Below are 21,429 nucleotides of genomic sequence, written 5' to 3'. Positions count from 1 at the left end.
CTTAAAAATATATTAAAACAAAACATCTTTTAAAAGATATTAAAACAAAACATCTTTAAAAAACATCTTTTTTAAAAAAAAGCTTTAAAAGCATACCAAAAGCAATTCCAACACAGATGCATATTGCAATAAGGTCTCTGCTTAAAAGCCTTATTGAAAAAGGAGGGTCTTCAGTAGGCACCGAAAAGATAACAGAGATGGTGCCTGTCTAATATTTAAAGGGACGGAATTCCAAAGGGTAGGTGCCACAACATTAAAGGTCCACTTCCTATGTTGTGTGGAACGGACCTCATGATAAGATGGTATCTGCAGGAGGCCCTCACCTGCAGAGCGCAGTGATCAGCTGGGTATATAAGGGGTAAGACAATCTTTCAGGTATCCTGGTCCCAAGCTATGTAGGGCTTTGTACACCAAAACCAGAACCTTGAACTTGGTCTGGTAGCTAATGGGCAGCCAGTGCAATTCTTTCAACAGCGGGGTGACATGTTGGCGATACCTTGCCCCAGTGAGCAGTCACACTGTCACATTTTGCACTAACTACAGCTTCTGGACCAACCTCAAGGGCAGTCCCACATAGAGCGCATTACAGTAATCCAGCCTGGAGGTTACTAGTGCATGGACAGCATTGGTCAGGCTAGTCCAGAAATGGCCGCAGCTGTCTTACCAGCTGAAACCGGTAAAAGGCACTCCTAGCCAGCACCCCCAGACTACGGACCTGCTCTTTCAGAGGGAGTACGACCCCATCCAAAGCAGGCAACTGACCAATGATCTGAACTCGGGAACCACCAACTCACAGTATTTCTGTCTTGCTAAGATTCAGATACCAAGGGCTTCATATAGATGTTAAACAGCATCGGAGACAATATGGTACCCTGTGGCACCCCACAGCACAACTGCCAGGGGCTGAAAGACAATCCCCCAATGCTATTCTCTGAAAACGACCTTGGAGATAGGATCGGAACCACTGTAAAACAGTGCCTCCAATACCCAGCTCACCAAGTCTGCCCAGAAGGATACCATGGTCAATGGTATCAAAAGCCACTGAGAGATCAAGTAAGAATAACAGGGTCGCACTCCCCCTGGCCTTCTACCAATAAAGGTCATCCATCAGGGCAACCAAGGCTGATTTAGTACCATAACCAGGCCTGAACCCAGACTGGGATGGGTCAAGATAATCTGTTTCATCCACAAGTACTTGCAATTGCTGTGCCACAACCCTCTCGATCACTTTCCCTATATGGGAGTATTTGCTGTAGTTGTCGCTAACCAGGGCTTTTTCAGGAGTGATTGGATCACTGCCTTTTTCAGGGTAGCTGGGAACACTCCTTCCCACAACGATGTGTTGGCCACACCCTGGATCCACTCAGTCAAGCCCCCTCGGCAAGCTTTAATAAACCAAGAAGGGCAAGGGTGGAGAGGTCACATTGCTGGCCGCATCATTGCAAGCACCTTGTCCATGTCATCAGGCCGCATCAACTGAAACTGATCCCAAGAAGTTTATTTATTTATTATTTGATTTATACCCCGCCCTTCCTCCCAGCAGGAGCCCAGGGCAGCAAACAAAAGCACCCAAAACACTTTAAAACATCATAAAAACAGACCTTAAAATACATTAAAACAAAACAACTTCAAAAACATTTTTAAAAGCTTTGAAGACATCTTAAAAAAAAGGTTAAAAACATATTTTTTTTTAAAAAAAGGTTAAAAACGTATTAAAAAGAAGTTACAGCAGATGTTGCACTGGACACCTCATTGGGGACTACAGTCGATGTGGAGGGGGCATCAAGATTGCTATGGAGGCAAGCAACTTTACCCTCAAAGTGCCTTGCAAACAATTCACAGTGGGCCTCCAATGGTTGTAAAACTCCATTTCCTGGAGTTGATGTCAACAGACCTGACAATATAGGAAAGCTCCACTGGATGGCTACTTGAGGATGTGATGGAGGCAGAGAAATGGGTCGTCTTTGCCACCCTCACCGCTACACAGTAGAAATGATTTTGATGTTTTACTTGTGACTGATCAGTCTCGCAGCACATCTTTCGCCACTTGCTCGCTAGCCGTCATCCATCCTGTTTCACTGCCCTTAGTTCACTGGTGTACCAAGGTGCAAACTGGGCTCCACAATGCTGGAGAGGGCACTCAGGGGCAACCATGTTAAGAGCCTGACATGCCTCGTTGTTCCATAGCATGACAAGGGCTTTAACAGGGTCACCTGCTCTATCTAATGGGAACTCCCCCAGGGCATTCAGGAATCCATTGGATTCCATTAGTCTCCTGGGGCAGACCATCTTAATCTGTCCACTACCCCTGCAGGGGAGGATTGGAGCCTTAAGTCTAAAACTTCACCAGGAGGTGGTCTGACCCTGACAATGGGGTGACATCCACCCTCTATCTCCAGAACACCCCTTCCTCCATCTGGAGCAAAAACCAAGCCCAGGGTATGCCCTGCCCTATGCGTTGGGGCGGTGACAGCTTGAGACAGCCCCATGGTCGTCATGGAGGCCATGAAGTCCCAAGCCAGAACACTAGAGACAGGCTCAGCATGGACATTAAAATCACCCAGAACTATCATTCCGGGCTCCTCCAACACCACAGTTGAGATGGTCTCCATCAGCTCGGTCAAAGAAGGTGCTGGGCAGCAGGGTGACACCAGCAGCAACCCCAGTTTACTGTCTTCTTGGCCCGACACCAGGTGCAGGCCCTCACAGCCAGCTCCAAGGCTGAGTGGTTTCCTGGTGACATAGATGGAAGTTCTGTAGACTTCAGCAACTCCTCTCCCTGCAGCCTGTGCTGGTGTTGCACCGAGTATCCAGGTGGGCAAAGCTGGGTCAGATCCAAGGCTGTGGATTCGGAGTCATGGAGTCGGAAGCAATTTTGGGTGGAGTCGGAGTCGGTAGAAATGTACCGACTCCGGCTTCAAAATAAATTTTGATTGACAAATTTTTTTAAATATAAATTCAAAATGTCAAAGAAGCTTCCCATGAAGTCAGCTGTAGTTGAGCATTTCACCATAACTCAAGATGGAAAACATTTTGTGTGTCAGTGTATGACACAGGACCCAGATGAAGACAAATGCCAAGATCAGTGCATATTCAGGCAGCGATAAAAATGCTCCTATGAGAGCTTCCAGTTTAAAAAGACATTTACAGCCCTTTCCAGGGCTGTGGAGTTGGAAGCAATTTTGGGTGGAGTCGGAGTCGGACAGTAGAAAAATAGAGGAGTCGGAGTCGAAGGTTTGGCGTACCGACTCCACAGCCCTGGTCAGATCAACTCCTCCCAGCTCACCCACCCAGGTCTCAGTAACACACACCAAAGCAGCACCCTCATTCATGATCAAATTATGGATGAGTGTGGTCTTATTGTGTACCAATCTGACGTTAAACAACAGCACATACAGGCCAGTGGGCACAGCAGATGAGCCATTCAGAATTCCTCTTGTGTATCATCTCCATGCTTCTGGTGCGTTAGTTAGGTGCAGTCATCAGCCCTGGTCAGCCACAGGAGAATATGTCAACAGTTTCAGTTGGAAGGTGCTGCATTTTGATGTGAGGTTAGAGAAGATTGGGTGGAGGGGTTGTGTGGTGTGGTGTTAGATTTGTGGTGACTCAGCCGCATGGGCAGGTTATTCCATGATGTTGCAGCAATCCCGAAGTCAGTGTGCATGTGTGAATTGGAGAGGCAGGTGGCATGGCACTGCTTGAGTACTTCTAGGTACCTTGGTAGTCTTTACATGCAGTTTTTCCATGTCTGCTGAAGATAGTTGCGTTTGACTATCCTGACTTCAGACGAAGAGTGGAGACAGAAACCCCCTTTAGCTTCCCATCAGATTTACTAGGGAGAAGGCAGTTGGTGCTCAAGAACTGCAAGTTCTTGCCACTGCAAGAAACATTCTGGAGGGTGCCGCTTGTTTGCATGTGACAAAGTAAATTTAGACGTATGAGGGCCCAGAAAAATTCAGGAAAAAAACTGGGTTTGGGGGAGGGAGGGGGAGGTTTTTTCAGGACACATCTCTAGATAACTTGCATTCATTCAGCAATTCAGTTGGACACGCACAAAGTCACAGTTGGTTATAGAACTGTACTTATTCTGCATTATTTTTAATTGGGGGGTTGTTCAGAAGTTCATTTCAGGGATCTGCAGATCTGGAACTGCAGGAAACAATTTAACTTAACCTCCTTTTTGCTTGTTCCCTAATTTGTGATGATACTTCTCGTTTTTATTGTAGTTTGTTTACTTGTTTGCCATTCCATTTTTCATTAGCATGGTCAATTAGAATGAAAAGACAGGGCTCTTCAAGATTCTGGGGGCCATGGGAAAAGGGCCCCAAGATGCCCCTCCATGCTCTAGAACAGCCTTCGCCAGCCTGGGGACCTCCAGATGTTTTGGACTGCAGCTCCCATCAGCCTCAGCCAGCCCTGGGCTACAGTGGTCTAAAGCATCTGGGGAGCACTGGCTCTTGCTGTGTTCCTTTTTGTTCCCTTTTTCATGCTTGTGCTCATTTCTTGCTGCTTCTCACCCCAGGACAGTTGTGTGCAATGAAAGGTTTTGGGTTTGGTTTGGTTTTAATTGATTTTGAGCTATCATTGTTGATAATTTGCACATTTTCCTTCCTTTGCTTTGTTGCCATATTTCTGATTTGCTTTTTTTTTTCTGCTTCCCTTTCTTTTCTTCGCATTTGCCTTCTGCAGCCAGGCTATATAAGAGACTTGGTAAGTGACAGTAAACATAAATAAGCACCTAAGACTTTGCTGTTTTGTGAATATATATATGCTTAAAAGCATGGAATAGGATCTGAAGAGATGCACTTTGAGGAATGTAGTGTGTGTGTATTAATGCTTCCCGTGTGATTGTATGCTATGCAAGAGCATACAAGTTAGCAAGAAGCAATGGGATGAGATCCACCCTCAAACCAGTGTGCCCGCTGCCTGCTTTCCTCTGGGACCGGGGTGCGTGTGGCTGTATTTCTGGGGTGCAGCACTAATGCAGCTACTCTTGTGTCTCTTCTTTCTGGCACTAACATCAGAAAGTGCTTCTTCACGCAGCACACAAATAACTGGAGGAGATCATTGGCACAAGATGTGCCAACGGGAACTAGTTTAGGCTGCTTTATAAAGGGTTTAGATACCGATGGTAGCAAAATGGAACCTCCACGTTCAGAGATAGTATAGCTCTAAATTAACGGTTGGCTGGAAGACAAACAATTGTTGGCTTCCTGGAAGCATCTGGCTTTGCACCATCAGAAGGAGGATACTGGGCTAGATGGAACTTCTGTTCTGATCTAGCAAGGTTGGTCTAACGTTCACACATACCAGCTTAGATGAGCAAATGCCATCGCAATGAGACATGGAAAAAGATCTTCTAATGCAGCTACTTTTGCTGGCACTTGAACTTGTCAAGGATTATCAATACCTCGGCACAGTCATTAACGAAAATGGAGACAATAGTCAAGAAATCAGAAGAAGGGTAGGACTGGGGAGGGCAGCTATGAGAGAACTAGAAAAGGTCCTCAGATGCAAAGATGTATCACTGAACACTAAAGTTAAGATCATTCAGACCATGCTATTCCCAATCTCTATGTATGGATGTGAAAGTTGGACAATGAAAAAAGCGGGTAAGAGAAAAATCAATTCATTTGAAATGTGGTGTTGGAGGAGAGCTTTGCGCATACCATGGACTGCGAAAAAGACAAATAATTGGGTGTTAGAACAAATTAAACCAGAACTATCACTAGGAGCTAAAATGATGAAACTGAGGTTATCATACTTTGGAGACATAATGAGAAGACCTGATTCACTAGAAAAGGCAATAATGCCGGGAAAAACAGAAGGGAGTAGAAAAAGAGGAAGGCCAAACAAGAGATGGATTTTATTCCATAAAGGAAGCCACAGAGCTGAACTTACAAGATCTGAACAGGGTGGTTCATGACAGATGCTCTTGGAGGTCACCGATTCATAGGGTCTCCATAAGTCATGATCGACTTGAAGGCACATAACAACAACAACAATGCAGCTACAGTAGGGCCCCACTCATGCAGCAGGTTATGTACCAGACCCCTGCCAAAAAGTGAAGATGGCCAAAAAGTGGGGCCCTACTGTATTATATAATACACAGAGAGAAACACACACCAGGCAATCCAGGCAATATAGCTGTAGCGCGCCAGCTCCCCACACTACAGCTGATCACCCCACTGGCACTGCCATATTAGCGGAACGCCGAAAAACGGGGCGCCAAAAAGCTAAAACCTCTCTGCCTTCTGCTTCCAGGAGACAGGGAGAAGGAACTAAGTACAGGCAAAAACCCTAATGATGCGCTGTGTTCCCAACGCCCATTGCTTATGTAGCTTCTCTTGGGGTTCCTTCACTGCCATAATAATAATATAAATAAAGAGCTTAAGAAGCTCAGGGCTGCACAGTCAGTAAAAGCGATGGAACAGTTGGCCATGTCCACAGGCTGAGATTGAATAGATAAAATAAGAAAGAAGGGAAATGGTGAGGGTGGAGGTTGTGAAAAATTAACACTTGTAGGCTAGAGGTTGGTGATGTGCAGCCACCATAGCACTGCCAGGGGGTAGCTGAATGTGCATTCAAGCCATTCCAGCCCTTAAGTGGGTACTGGCCATTGCCAGCCCAGCTTTAAGCAAATCCGCCAAGCCCAGCACCTGTAGTAGCACTGCAGTGGCAGGCAAGTTGCAAGCGGAGAAGGCACTTTGCCAGTTGCTACTCCCTGCAGGTAAGTAGAGAATTGCATTGCTGCATTTAATGTCCTTTTGAACAAATGAGGAACACACATTCTGTAATGGGGGAGGAAGGAGAAGGAGTCTGTTTTCTTCTCTCTTCACCCTCCCTCACCAAAGTGGGCAGCTTCCTTGGCAGAGCATTTGTGTCCTTTTGTTTTTGCTAACGTGCTTGGTTTTTGAAAATTGCAAATCCTTCATTGAAGACTTCACTGTGTCAAACTACAGAATGAACAGAAACCTAAGGGAGTGGCAGAGAAGGTAAAAACACTGGTGACTTAGTAGCTTTGCACAAAGTTCGTTTTTGAACCCAGAGGCTTTAGCAGAGGCTGCCTACCTATGTTTTCCCTACATTCAAAGGGGTTAGAAAATTGTTTGGACTTCCCTTGTTTTTTAAAAGTAGATGAGAGATTGAGGAAGCCAAATTCCAGCTAGGTTTTGCTTGTTTTAATGATTGTACTCACCATTTTTCCACTAGCTAATGAGTTTTTGCACGTTTTTTCCCTACTTTGCATCCTGCAAGTAGCTGACTTTGCCACCAGTCTGGCGTATATATTTGTGCACGTGAAACCATCCCATCCCTGGTCCACTACTACTTCTTTTGGGAGGAAGAAAAACTGGCCCTGCACAATCCCAGATGCCTTTGCATATCGCAGAGCTTTCTCATGGCCTCCTTTCACCTATGTACAGCTGTTTCTGTGAATATGCTGGGTTTTAAAAAAATAATGACAGTGATATGGAGCTGTTCATATGCTCAAGAGGTACATTATGCAGAAGAAATGCTCAGAAATCAGTACTGATAAAAATTGAACTTTAAAAGAAATCTGAAGAAGCACCATTGCAAGTAGAAGTGCAGGAAAAAAACTGGGGAGGGGACATGTTGGGATCATTTTAATAAACTTTTTCCTCTCTGATCTCCCCCCCCCCCGCTTCTTGGAGCACCTCTCTCTATTTCTTCCCCTTCTTGCCAAAAATACAATGCCTTTACATGCAGGGCAGTTGCCTCAACTCTCTATATCTCTCTCTTACAGATCACTGCCCGGATCTTGGAGGCCCATCAGAACGTTGCCCAGATGAGTCTCATTGAAGCCAAAATGAGATTTATACAAGCTTGGCAGTCCCTACCAGAGTTTGGCATCACACACTTCATTGCAAGGTCTGTGGTTCCAGGAGTTACCCAGCAAAAACATGCATGCACAGATGTCTAAGCTTTTCTCGAAATGTGGGCTACTCTGGTATGCTGAGAGTTGGGAATGGCGAGCTGGGCTGGGCTTCCTGGGTGACTAGAGTGTGCCTACCCATAACGATAAGAACATGAAATTTGGCACTAGAGCAATATAGCCTTCCACTCTTGAGTTGCCTCACTGGGATTTAAGCTAAGCCATTCTTTTTTGGTCCTCTACCCACCTACCAGACTTAATTTTCTATAGTGCCTTTTGAAAGTAAGGCACTGAAAATAATTCACAACAACAAAAGCAGCTGAATAAAGAGCAATATAGAGCAGTAAAAAGCTGTATGGGTGAATCACTGTAAATAAAGGGCAGTTGTTCCGACGTACTGAGCCACATGAAAAGTGCTATTTTGGACAAGATCCAAATAGGTTCCCAAAGGGCCCCCCACTTTCTCCAGATGTCCCCTGGCTGCTGCATCTTGCCATGATTTGCTGCTCCGGCCGTGTCACCTTTGCCCAGTTCACCTCTTCTGGGCCATGTGGTTCTGCCCTGCTCCTGCGTTGGCTGTAACTAGGCCATTCAATTGCTCCTCATATAGAGTTGCTGAGTAATGACCTCCCCTTGAAGGGGGCTGCCTGTCGTGCCTCTGCACAAGTCACTGCAAACGGCTTGTTTTGTTCCAATCAGGAAGCATGCCTGGAATAGTAACAACAACTACAACAAACAGCGCAAGATCCCTCAGGAGACACAGTTCTTATTTTTAGGCACTCTAAAACATTTTTGGAAGAGTGGAACATTGATACAAAAGTGTTGTTTATAAAACCCAAATGCTGCAGGTTCCAAGGGGGCAAGAAGGAGGAACTTATTGGGATTGCCTACAACCGGCTGATTCGGATGGATGCCAGCACCAGCGATGCCATCAAGACGTGGCGGTTCAGCAACATGAAGCAGTGGAATGTGAACTGGGAAATAAAAATGGTGAGCAAGGCCTGGCTGTTAACGCTTCCTGGGCATGCCGAAGTTCCAGGTGCACTACTGGCTGTGCTCTTTGTCTTGAAAGCCAGGGTGGGGGCCGTTTTTTCAGCCCAAGGCCTGGAGGGCCACAGGCCAGTGGTAGATGGAGACAGAGCCAAAAATGTGTGGACCAACAAATGTAAATTCCACCTTTGCCTGAATATGCTGGGATGCATTCTATGACTAGGATTATTCCTCCCTCCGGACTCAGCAGGCAGGGCTTCCAAACCTTGTGTGTTCTTATCCAGGGGGAGGAGTCATCCCACTCTCCAGAACATTCCCCTGCCTTCAGGCAGCAGTCAGGGCTGTTGGTTCTCCTCAGACATCTCTTCCTTTTCAGAGTGAGTTTGGCCTTTTTGAGCCACAGTTGTTTTGTTGTAGTACAGTAGGCTAGTTTCTAAACTCACATTCCTCGCTATCCTCCATCTAGGCAAGCAAGATGCATTTTCACAGTTATCACCTTCCAACCAGGCAAATTCACTTGGGGTGCCAAGTAGGGCCAGTGATGGGTGTGGCCTAAGGAGAAGGAAGTCAAGTTCAGCCGCTTCCCGATGTAGACATTGCTTTTCAAATGCTGCCCACGTCTCAGTAGTTGCATACTAAATTTGAGATCCAGGTATTATCATGACCCCAATATACAATAATAAAGATCTTCAGATTGTTTATACTCTTTGGTGATACGTTGGAGACATTGAACTCGGTGGAAGGAAGCTGAGGTAGCGCTTGCAAAGTGACAGTCTTTATCATTTAACTGGTTTGTCTCATTGAAGGATGTGGCATTCACTGGATGAGGAAACTGTGCCTGATGAAAGATAATGGCTGTCCAAGATCTTTCCTTTCTGTTAGTCAAATGAGAAAACACAGTCATGTGAGTCGTCTGTCAGAGAAACCAGCTTCATCCTGTGTTGGCTATTATAGGCTTAAGTCTTCTGTGGCTGACGTATAAGGGCTTAGCTGTGCTTGGTGGCAACCCAGCAGACAAATCACGAGCATAACCTTCTAAGCACTCGTCAAAGCTCTACTTCACATATGTTAGTAGAATTATCCCTGTTGCTCACAGATTCACGGATGAACCTATTCCTATTCCGTATTATTCCTATGTTGCTCACAAGATGAAATAATGTTTTTAACTGTATTCTAGACTGTTATGCCAAAACACAACTACAATGAACGTTTTTCACTGTTTTTGTAAGGTTTTTGTCGTTAAGATATTCTGTTTATGTTTTTCCACCCCGGGCTCCTTCAGGAGGAAGGGTGAGATATAAATCACAGAATCATAGAATAGTAGAGTTGGAAGGGGCCTATAAGGCCACTGAGTCCAACCCCCTGCTCAATTCAAGAAATAACTCCCTTAATCCCCTGCAGTTGGTCACATTGGCTGGAACTGATAGGAGCTGGAGTCCAACAATATTTGGAGGTCTGCAAGTTAAACATTCCTGGGTTAGAGGAAGCTGATGAAGGAATTAACATGTAAAGGGCAGTTGGTGGGGGGCACATACATGAGCTTGTATCGCATTCTTAGTCCTCCAGACCATGGCTGGAAGAATCATCTGGATTGTGCATAAAATATTGGACCTGAGGCAGGAAGACCAGAGTTCACATTTCTGCTAGTTGTGAAGCTTACAGTGATTTTGGGCCAGTTATACAGTCTCAGCCTAGCCTTTATCATGGAGTTGTTATAAGAGTAGAATGGAATCATTCCCACTAGCACTGCCCTGAGTTCTTTGGAGGAGATTGTGATGAAAATAATGGATGCAGTATTGTGATGGAGGGCGGCCCTTAGGCTCAGGTCAGGCTCAGGTCCTTAGGCTCAGGTCCTTAGGCTCAGATAAAGAGCTCTGTTTGTTTTGCACTTTTAGGTAACGGTAGAATTTGCAGATGACGTCCGAGTATCCTTCATCTGCACTGAAGTGGATTGCAAAGTGGTGCATGAGTTCATTGGCGGCTACATTTTCTTATCAACACGTGCAAAGGACCAGAATGAAAGCTTAGATGAAGAGATGTTCTACAAACTGACCAGTGGCTGGGTGTGAGTCGAATGAGACCTCCTGTTGTACTGACATAAACTCAGTGGCCATATTAATATTTAACTTCAACAACTGTTATTTGAAATATGCTGCTTAATCAAGTTAAGCTTGAAGTGTATCTTTCCTCTTTTAATATCATGGAAACTTTTGCATTAGCAGACCAGTTTGTATGTGCACTAAACAGCACTTCCGTTAATCTGCTAGGACAAGACAATAACATGGACCGCGCAACGCCTCCGCTTGTGCCTCTTGCCTCCCCCTCACGCAGCAAGGCAAGTGGGGGCTGGTCAGGTTAATTTCTGACAGATGTAAGCTAACCAAATCAGTACAAACCTCTAAGCCATCTAGCTATTAAGATACCCAGGGCCTAATCTATATGAAGTCTATTTATCATGTTTAATGCATGTTTTGTGAGTTTTTAAATATATATATATTGTAAAATTGACATCCATGTGTTCAACATCCTTCCTACTTTTAGGGTAGAATTTTTGGTGTGCAATCCAGGAAGCCCTTTTTGCTGCGCCTCTTTCCCCCATTCATGTCATTGGGGTCTGCTCATGGATTCCCATGTGCAACAGCAGTGCGTGGTGGACTGAGTCCTTTGGCCCTTTATTTTTCACACTACATAATTAGATCCATTGCAGGAGCCTGAAGCTTTTACAAAAACAATCATGCGTGGCCTTGAAAAATTAAGCGTATCTGTTAACTTCTTGTTTCCTTTTGATAATCATTTATATATTGTGCGTCTCTCTCACATCTTTCCCTTTCCCTTATTTTTTTTTACACCATATTGTATTACAAACACCTTTAGTATTCACCAGCATAGCCACTCTCTACCTAAGATGATATGCAAAAAAATCATTATGTTGTGAAGTAAAGGTCTATGAAGTATAAGGATTTGTTTGTGTGTGTGTGTGTGTGTGTAACTAATGTAAAAAGAAAAACACAAATTTTATAAAATTGTACAGGTTTTTCTTTCATTTTCTTTTTTTTTAAAAAAAACTAGTCTCACAAGCCAAAGTAGGAATCGCAATAGTATCAAGTATATTTGCCTTACAGTATGTTTTTAGTCTAAGTTAAAATCCTGACTTTGTTATAGATGTGCCACAAAGCCCTTAACAACAAGACTCAGTTGCCTGGGGGAAGGGGTTCCCCACTTCAAAATCAACACTAACAGCCAGGGAGACCCCGGCCCACCCTGTCTATGCCAAGGGGCAAACCAGTATTGTGTTCAATAGTCCGTGACATAAAAGACTACGTACAAATGCATTGTATTTTAAATAAAGGCCGACTCTTTTATTTAACCTCTAGTCTTCGTGTCTGGTCCTTCTTGTTTCTTTTTTGAAAAATCATATAAGGAGGTGGCCTCACCCTTACTCTAAATGCAGGCTCAGCCACACGTAGTGGAGTGGATGGAACACTGGGCTTGGATGTGGATAGTGCCGGTTTAAATTCTTGCTCAGCTGCATAAGGCAACTGGCTACCTTCCAGCACTGCCTACTTCACAGGGTTGTTGACATTCATAAAATAAGAACTATATGTCGTTACTTGCCATTGGATTAAGGCAACAAGAACAGTGTCATGAGTATAGGATGATGATGGAGGCCTCGTATGTATCCTGGCACACTGTTCTATCATTCTGATTACCAGTTGCCCCCACAGCCTTAGGGCTAGATGTCGTTAGCCCTCCAGAGCTATCCTTCCCAGAGCTATCACCCCAGTCCTTTTTCTGCCCTAGACTGGGCCCTCCCTCCCCATCACATTCCTGGCCAAATTGAAATTGATGCAAGGCCCACTCTCTCCCCATGTCTGATCTTGGATCCAGCTCTCCTCCTTCAGTCCTGGGCACAGCAAACAGATTCTAAACAAAATAAGGCTACCCTGAGAGAATAGCTACCTTATTTTGAGCAGACCAACTTGCTTTTTAGTGTATTTTTCAGAAAATCTAGGAATACATCAACTCCATAAAAAGGGTTCTGGTGAATCACAGCAGTAATTTCTTGGACGTAATAGTATTCCCCAGAGCTGCTGAGTCTATAAGTGTTCCAGAATCAATGCTAATTACATTTCAGGGTAGGGGGAACAAATCACTCTGTTCTACAAGCCAGACAGAAAATGTTTACGGCTAAACATTGTCTCTGTAGCCTTTCAATTGGTGCTGTAATGTAATCTGAAGGCAATGTTACAGGACAGTGTGCAGAGTTTCCTTCTAGTGGAAAAATAATCACAAAGAGGGCTTCCTTCCTGTGGAAGATGAAATGTAGCTTATTAAGTTAATAAACGCAACCTTGGCCAAACCCTCTTCATTAAATACATCAGATTTGCAAGCCTTAGCAACAGTGATGTAAAAATGTCAAATTTGCTTCACATTGTTCTTTCTGTCTCCACCCGCCTGGTTTTCTTGAGGAGGGTTGAGCAAGAGTTGCACAACCTATTTTGGCTAAGCTCTTTGCGTTAAGGACTCTTGACTACTGGATATCGGAGGGGCTGATAAGTAGAAGGGTGTGGCTTTGGACTGGCCTCTGTGTGTTGGTCTGCTCAGCCTCCCAGCCATAGGTACTTAAGCCTACAGCTCGGCTAAGGCGCCAGCCAAACAGTACAAGCACAAGGGCTCTTGGCCGTGGGCCAGAACTTGCCTTGCAAGCCGTTAAAACAGTTGGGAAGAGTGGATGACCATCAAGGTGGTATAACTTGAAGAGGGGGGAAAGGTGAATACCAATGAGATGAGGAAATGTAAAAGACCCAGGAATTTGGTCAAAGGTGATAATGCAGTATAACTGGGCCAATATTTTTTGTCATCCATATATACATTTGGGTCTGTAGAGTTCACAGTCACAGTGGCAAATTGCTTTGATCCCACAGTGTCTGGGGGAGGATGGGCAGATGTCTCCTGGGTGTGAGAAGTAAGGGGGAAATTGCAATACAAGCTCTCCAGATCAAAAATAGCAGAACCAAAAGAAAAGAGTGGAACTACTTAGAACAGTCCCAGTCCTGCATCTAACACGGAAGGCATCAACTCCACACATTCTAACGCTCTTGTAGAGCAGTCTTCCCCCAGCCTGGCACCCTCCAAATGTTTTGGACTAGAGTTCCTATCAACCCAGCTATGCTGTATCACCATGGGGTCTGGAAAGTAGTCAATGTAACACTAATTTCTAAAAAAAGGAATATTGGGAGGATTTCTTATTTAAAACATTTATATATCACTTAATTAGCCATCTGTCGGGAATGCTTTGATTTGGATTCCAGCATTGAGCAGGGGGTTGGACTTGATGACCTTATAGGCCCCTTCCAACTCTACTATTCTATGATTCTGTAATTATTTGCATTTCAAGAACCTGCAGGCCAGTTAGCTCCATATCTGTTCCAGGAAACCATTATTAAGGATAAAATTACCAAGCATACAAGAGAACAAGCCTTGCTGAAGCAGAACCAGCGTGGCTTCTGCAAGGGTAAGTCCTGTCTCACTAACCTATTAGAGTTCTTTTGGAGTGTCAAGCTTATAGATAGAGGTGATCCAGTTGACATTGTGAACATAGACTTCAAAAAGCTTTCAACAGAATACCTCACGAAAGACTCCCCCTTAAGTGAAACTTAGGCACGAAATAAAAGGAGAGGCTCTCTTGTTGATCAGAAACTAGTTAAAGAACAGGAATTAGAGTCGGGACAAATGGACAGTTCTCACAACAGGAATGTAAAAAGTGGCCACCACAAATATCAATATTGGGACCTGTGCTTTGTAAATATGCTCGCTAATGAACTAGAGTTAGGGCTGAGGAGTGAAGTGAACAAGTTTGCTGATGACAGTAAATTTTTCAAGGTGATAAGAACGAAGATGGCAAGGAGCTCCAAAAGGATCTCTCCAAACTGGGAAAATGAGTATTAAAATGGCAAATGTGCTACTTTTAAAGTGGTGTACATGGGAGAGGAGTCCTAACCACATATACCCTCATGGGATCTGAATTGGTGGTGTCTGAACAGGAAAGAGACCTTGGAGTTGTGGTGGACGAAGCTCGATGAAGATGTTGACCCCATGTGCAGCTGCTGTGAAAGGGATCATTAGGAAAGGGACTGAAAATCAAACTACCAGTATCATAATAGCAGTATACAAAGCTATGGTGAGACCACATTTGGGAATACTGTGTTCAGTTCTGGTCACTTCATTCTAAAAAGGGTACTGTGGAGCTGGAAAAAGTTAAAAAATGATCAGGGGGGGAAGGTTACAACATTTAAGCCTTTTTAGTTTAGAAAAAGGAATTTGCTCCATGGCTGCCAACTTGGATGGCTTCAAGAGAGAAGGGGACAAATTGATGGGGGATAAGGCTACCAATGGCTACTAGCCCCAATGGCTCTGTTCGGTCTCCACTGTTGGAGACAGTATGCCTCTCAATACTAGTTGGTGGGAGGAGCCACAAGTGGCTGGAGTATCCTTGTGGTCAGCTCTTGCATTTGGACACCTGGCTGGCCATTGAGAGCCAGACACTGGACTGTGATGGGCCTTTTGGCCTGATCCAGCAAGCTCTTATCTCTTAAGATATGTTCTTATCTCTTCACCTCGAGCTTTCTGAAAACCTTGGCTGTCTTTCAGGCTTTCAATTTTGTTTCAAAAGTTTCATCATAGTAAAATGATCTTCTGCATCTTGGAAGCAGCTGTAGTTCTTGGCATTACCTTGGCCATTTCTAAAAACCAGAACTCCTACCTTCCCCCATCGCCTTTCACCACTTTAAAGGCGTGCCAGAGATCCATGTCTTCCAGCACTCAAAATCTGCCTTCCTTGGTGGTAGCCGCATCTCTTCTGATCAAGTTATCCTCTGAAAAGTCAGTTTTGTTTTAAGCGTGAAAAACAATATTTCCTTGTGTGGGAACAGCTCAGTTCCTATGAGGCTAGGACCTCTTCCTTAGACGGTTTTATGCCAACTTAAGAATTTACTGTAGGACCTTAATCAACACGGGGACTCTGGCCGAACAGGAAAGAGAAGCAACCAGCCAGAGCGTAAGCAAGACCCAGGCATACTCCTCCAAGGCACAGTGCAGATGGACATCTGGGGCTGGCTCCAGTATTGACATCCTGAGATATTCAGCTTTTTAAAATCACACCTGCAAAAAAGGGGGATTTCTACAAAGGGATGCTTTGAAAGGAGTTGAGAAGAACAGTGCCAGGGGGTGTGAGATTTCATTGCTCAGCAGATCTTCTTGCCTTTCCATGACTGCTAAAAACAGGTTGTGCAAAATAAGCAAACACTTGCAAAATTTCTTAATTGAATTGTTGTATGCAGCAGGGTTCAGCTTTCCCTAGCACAGAAATTAGGTCACGGTGGCACAAGCTTTTTGGCACAGGCTGCCCATTGCCCTCCCCCCATTTCCTCTTCACTTCTGATACACACTCTTCCACCCTCCCCCTGCCATTGCCAATATACCCGTGGAAATAATGTCATCTTGGTTCCAGTTCTCACTGGGAAGAGACTAATTACCTATGTATAGAATAGTAGAGTTGGAAGGGGCCTATAAGGCCATCAAGTCCAACCCCCTGCTCAATGCAGGAATCCAAATCAAAGCATTCCCGACAGATGGCTGTCCAGCTGCCTCTTGAATGCCTCCAGTGTCCGAGAGCCCACTACCTCTCTAGGTAATTGGTTCCATTGTCCTATGGCTCTAACAGCTAGGAGGTTTTCCTGATGTCCATTCGAAATCTGGCTACCTGCAACTTGAGCCCATTATTCTGTGTCCTGCACTCTGGGACAATTGAGAAGAGATCCCGGCCCTCCTCTGTGTGGCAACCTTTCATGTACTTAAAGAGTGCGATCATGTCTCCCCTCAGTCTTCTCCAGGCTAAACATGCCCAGTTCTTTCAGTCTCTCCTCATAGGGCTTTGTTTCCAATCCCCTGATCATCCTTGTTGCCCTCCTCAGAACCTGTTCCAGTTTGTCTGCATCCTTCTAGAACAACACCTCTCTCTCTCTCTCTCTCTCTCTCTCTCTCTCTCTCTCTCTCTCTCTCTCTCTCTCTCTCTCTCTCTCTCTCTCGTGAGCGCACGCAGCACTAGCTGGAGGACTCTTCCTGTGCCGGTCAAGCAGCCTCAAAAGGGCTTTATTTTCTGCTCTCCCTCTTCCTCCACCCGAAATTCGCATCATGCACAGAGGGTGCAGCTGCTGGCCTCGCTGGCTCTGGCGAAATGCCCCCCTTCATGGTGTGTCCCTTGTTCCCGGTGTGTGGGCTGGCCCTGGGCAATAACGAGGAGCAGAAAGAACCCACCATGAATTCCCAGTAGCATGGAGGAGTAGCCCCCATTTTGTAAGGGTTGTGTGCATGTGTGTGAGAGATAATTGCATGCATTCTTTCCTGTCCGCTGGAACAAAGATTATTATTTCTTAAAAGCACTGTCCTCCTTCCCATGGCCCTTCGCTGACCCCCTTTCCTCTCTATCTCATTCCCAGCATTGACTTCAGCTGCTTTGAAAGTCGTCGTCCTCTCACTGTGCTTGCAAGCCGCCTTGACCTTTTGATGTGAGCAGTCTGGATTGTAGCTCTTGCTAGACCGCTGTCCAGAGCAGAGCGGACTTGATCTCTGTGAGAGGTGCAGCGGTTGAGATTTCAACTGTGGGGGGATTCTGGGCTCAGAACAGACCCCAGCATTGACATTCCTATGAATGTGCTGTATACCAAGTCAGACCTGTGTTGCGCTCTGTTGCTCTCTTGAGTGGCAGCTGACCTTCAAAACCTCAGGCCAAGGAGACTTTCTCGGGCTTGCTAAGGAAGTTCCAGTTGGAAAGGGCATGAGACAGGAGTGTATTTTATCACCCTATTTGTTTAATCTATATGCAGAACATATCATACAGAAAGCAGGATTGGACCAAGATGAAGGAGGCATGAAAATTGGAGGGAGAAATATCAATAATTTAAGATGTGCAGACGATACCATCCTACTAGCAGAAACCAGTAATGATTTGGAACGAATGCTGATGAAAGTTAGAGGAAAGCTTCAAAGCAGGACTATCGTTGAGCGTCAAAAAGACTATAAAGGAATGACAACAGAAGAGTTATGTAACTTTAAAGTCGACAGTTAAGTTGTCAACTTGTCAAGTTGTCAGTTAACTTGTCAAAGATTATCAATACCATGGCACAGTCATTAACCAAAATAGAAACAATAGTCAAGAAATCAGAAAAAGGCTAGGACTTGGGAGGGCAGCTATGAGAGAACTAGAAAAGGTCCCCAAATGCAAAGATGTATCACTGAACACCAAAGTCAGGGTCATTAAGACTATGGTATTCCCAATCCATAAAGGAAGCCACAGACCTGAACTTACAAGATCTGAACAGGGTGGTTCATGACAGATGCTACTGGAGGTCGCTGATTCATAGGGTCTCCATAAGTCGTAATCGACTTGAAGGCACATAACACACACACACACACAGAGCTTGCAGAGCTTCTGGGAGTTTGCCAACGCTATCACCTTTAGGCAACCAGGCCTGAGTTAAGCCTGCAACTTGTGTTGCCAGGCCGCAACATAAGGCTTTCATCTGAGGTCCAAGGGCAGTGTGCAGAAAGAGGCTGACCAAAGCGGAGTCATAGAATCATACAATAGTAGAGTTAGAAGGGGCCTCTAAGGCCATCAAGTCCAACCCCCTGCTCAATGCAGGAATCCAACTTACAGCATCCCTGACAGGTGGCTGTCCAGCTGCCTCTTGAATGTCTCCAGTGTTGGAGAGCCCACCACCTCCCTAGGTCATTGGTTCCATTGTTATATTACTTTATTACTTTATTTATTTATTTATTTTACTTGTATACCGCCCCATAGCCAAAGCTCTCTGGGCGGTTTACAGTAACTAAAAACAAATACAATTTAAGATACATCTTTTAAAAAACAATTTAAAACACAATTTAAAAATTTAAAACAATATAAAACACATGCTAAAATCCCTGGGAGAAGAGGAAAGTCTTGACCTGGCACCAAAAAAATAACAGTGTTGGTGTCAACACCTCATCAGGGAGATCATTCCATAATTTGGGGGCCACCACTGAGAAGGCCCTCTGCCTTGTTGCCAGACTCCCAGCTTCCCTTGGAGTAGGCACCCAGAGGAGGGCCTTGGATGTTGAGCGTAGTGTACGGGTGGGTTCGTGTCGGGAGAGGCATTCCATCAGGTATTGTGGTCCTAAGCCGTGTAAGTCTTTATAGGTCAAAACCAGCACCTTGAATCGAGCTCGGAAACATGCAGGCAGCCAATGCAAGCTAACAGGAGTAGGGATGGAAAGATCTGCCAGTTCTGGTTCTCTCAGTTTCTCATTTCTCTCGTGTTAAATTCAGTTCCCTATGTTTCTGCAGCAATCTGCAATTTATTTTAAAAAATCCTCATGAAAAGTCTCCACCATTTTAGTGCGAATTTCTCCAAATAAACACATTTTCGTAGGCAGTTTTGACAAATGTACACATTTTTTGCAAGCCATTTCTCATCACATCATATCTTTTTGCATGTTATTTTTCACTCATATAGTCATTTCTATGCACACTTTCCCCTTAATAAATGGATTTTTATAAATATTGTTTAGTTGGCAAACTGCATCCCAAAATTCTAACAAATGTGAATTTTAAAGGATGGCTGAGTTTCAGTTCTCATATTGTTTCGGAAAGTGTGAATTGTATAGATTCTGCTAGCTGAATAGCCTCTGAACAAGAATCTGTACTGCAGTTTTATCAAAGACATTCTCACCCATCCCTAGTTAGGAGTCATTCATCTTCAAAGCTAAAGTACTGGTCCGAGGGCAGTAAGATGCAAGGAAATGATGGGCTAGCATTGCTTATAGTTAATCTTTGTGATTTGCTTGCACAAGTAGTAGTGATGGCCACCACCCTGGATGGCTTTGACGGAAGATAACTCTATGCTCTACCTCCCCTGTTGGAGGCAGTATGCTCAGTTGCCGGGAATTGCAAGAGGGGAGAGTGCTATTTCACTCAGGTTTCCTGCTTGTGGATTTATCTGGTTAGCCACTGCAAGGACAGGTTTCAGAGGAGGGCAACAAAGATGATCAGGGGACTGGAAACAAAGCCCTGTGAGGAGAGACTGAAAGAACTGGGCATGTTTAGCCCGGAGGAGAGAAGACTGAGGGGAGACATGATTGTACTCTTTAAGTACATGAAAGGTTGCCACACAGAGGAGGGCCGGGATCTCTTCTCAATTGTCCCAGAGTGCAGGACCCAGAATAATGGGCTCAAGTTGCAGGTAGCCAGATTTCGACTGGATATCAGGAAAAACCTCCTAGCTGTTAGAGCCATAGGACAATGGAACCAATTACCTAGAGAGGTAGTGGGCTCTCGGACACTGGAGGCATTCAAGAGGCAGCTGGACAGCCATCTGTCGGGAATGCTTTGATTTGGATTCCTGCATTGAGCAGGGGGTTGGACTTGATGGCCTTAGCGGGCCCCTTCCAACTCTACAATTCTATGATTCTATGACAGGATGCTGGACTGGATGTGACTCCTTTGGCCTGATTCAGCTTCAGGGCTTTTCTCATGCACTAGCAGCAGATAAAATATTGTATTAAATGAGTGATGCATGGCCTAAACCATACGTTATGGAGGGCTCACCTGGGAACACTTGAAGTAGGAAAGGGGAACTTGTGACCCTCCAGATTAGAGATGGGGGAGAAAATGGATTTTGTGCATATTTCAATAAGAAACTACCTCAGTTGCACTTTTTGAACCAATATACAAACTGAAAACAGAATTACTCTTTGAAATTCTGGTGGATTCTGACTTTTATACTGTGGTTATGTATTATGGATATGGATATTGTTTATGTATTTTGCTTTGTCAATTAATTTGATATGTTTTTATTGTACTTTGTGTATTCTGTTGTGAACAGCTTTGGGATCTTTTAGATAGGAAGTTGTCTACAAATGGAAATCATAATAATAATAATAAATGTGCACTTCTCCAACCAGACATGGATACCTTAGGGAAAGTTTGCCTAAAGATACATACATTTGTGAAAATAGCATACAAAAATGTGTATATTAGTCAGAACTGCATTAAAACATATGGATATTAGGAAACATTTGCACTAAAATGCTGACAAATTTTCATGAAGCAAATTCCTGCAGAAATGTGGATAAACTGAATTTAGGACTGGAAAAAGAAGCAACTGAAATTGGCGGGTTCCTCTGCCCTACACCAGACACCCCTGGACTCCAGTTCCTGTCCCCCCCCCCCCGACTACTGGCCATGCTTGGCTGTGGCTGGTGAGGACTGGAGGTGTCACCGTCCTGCTGGGCCCCAGACTTGGAAGGACCAACAGGCTTTCTGGGGGGTGGGGCTTGAAAGAAATGGCACCACCCCTCTTTCTTCTCCCCTATGTCAGAGAGTTCCTGTTCAGTCCTCAGCTGACTCTAAGAGTATAATATTTATTTATTTATTGAACTTGTATACTGCCCCATAGCCGAAGCTCTCTGGGCGGTTTACAGCAATCAAAAACATTAAAACAATACGC

At 44.6% G+C, this 21,429-nt stretch overlaps 1 protein-coding gene across 4 annotated transcripts in view; it reads left to right on the top strand.

The window, feature by feature from the left end:
- The window catches only part of FERMT2 (FERM domain containing kindlin 2), a 121,929-nt gene extending 109,678 nt beyond the window's left edge, over nucleotides 1-12,251 (top strand). For 2 of the 4 annotated variants that reach the window (XM_061612548.1, XM_061612550.1), the window contains 4 exons: nucleotides 4,690-4,710; nucleotides 7,766-7,890; nucleotides 8,743-8,884; nucleotides 10,780-12,251. In XM_061612548.1, the coding sequence (XP_061468532.1) occupies nucleotides 4,690-4,710; nucleotides 7,766-7,890; nucleotides 8,743-8,884; nucleotides 10,780-10,953 (462 nt within the window). In that variant the 3' untranslated portion in view covers nucleotides 10,954-12,251. The remainder of the gene's footprint in view (nucleotides 1-4,689; nucleotides 4,711-7,765; nucleotides 7,891-8,742; nucleotides 8,885-10,779) is intronic. The other 2 variants (XM_061612549.1, XM_061612551.1) reach the window with 1 other exon arrangement.
- The last annotated feature ends 9,178 nt before the right edge of the window (nucleotides 12,252-21,429 follow it).

The sequence above is a fragment of the Rhineura floridana genome, chromosome 2 (assembly GCF_030035675.1).
Source record: "Rhineura floridana isolate rRhiFlo1 chromosome 2, rRhiFlo1.hap2, whole genome shotgun sequence".
Classification (NCBI taxonomy): Eukaryota; Metazoa; Chordata; class Lepidosauria; order Squamata; family Rhineuridae; genus Rhineura; species Rhineura floridana.
The sequence above is the reverse complement of the archived record's forward strand: the minus strand, read 5'-3'. Positions and strand labels throughout refer to the sequence as shown.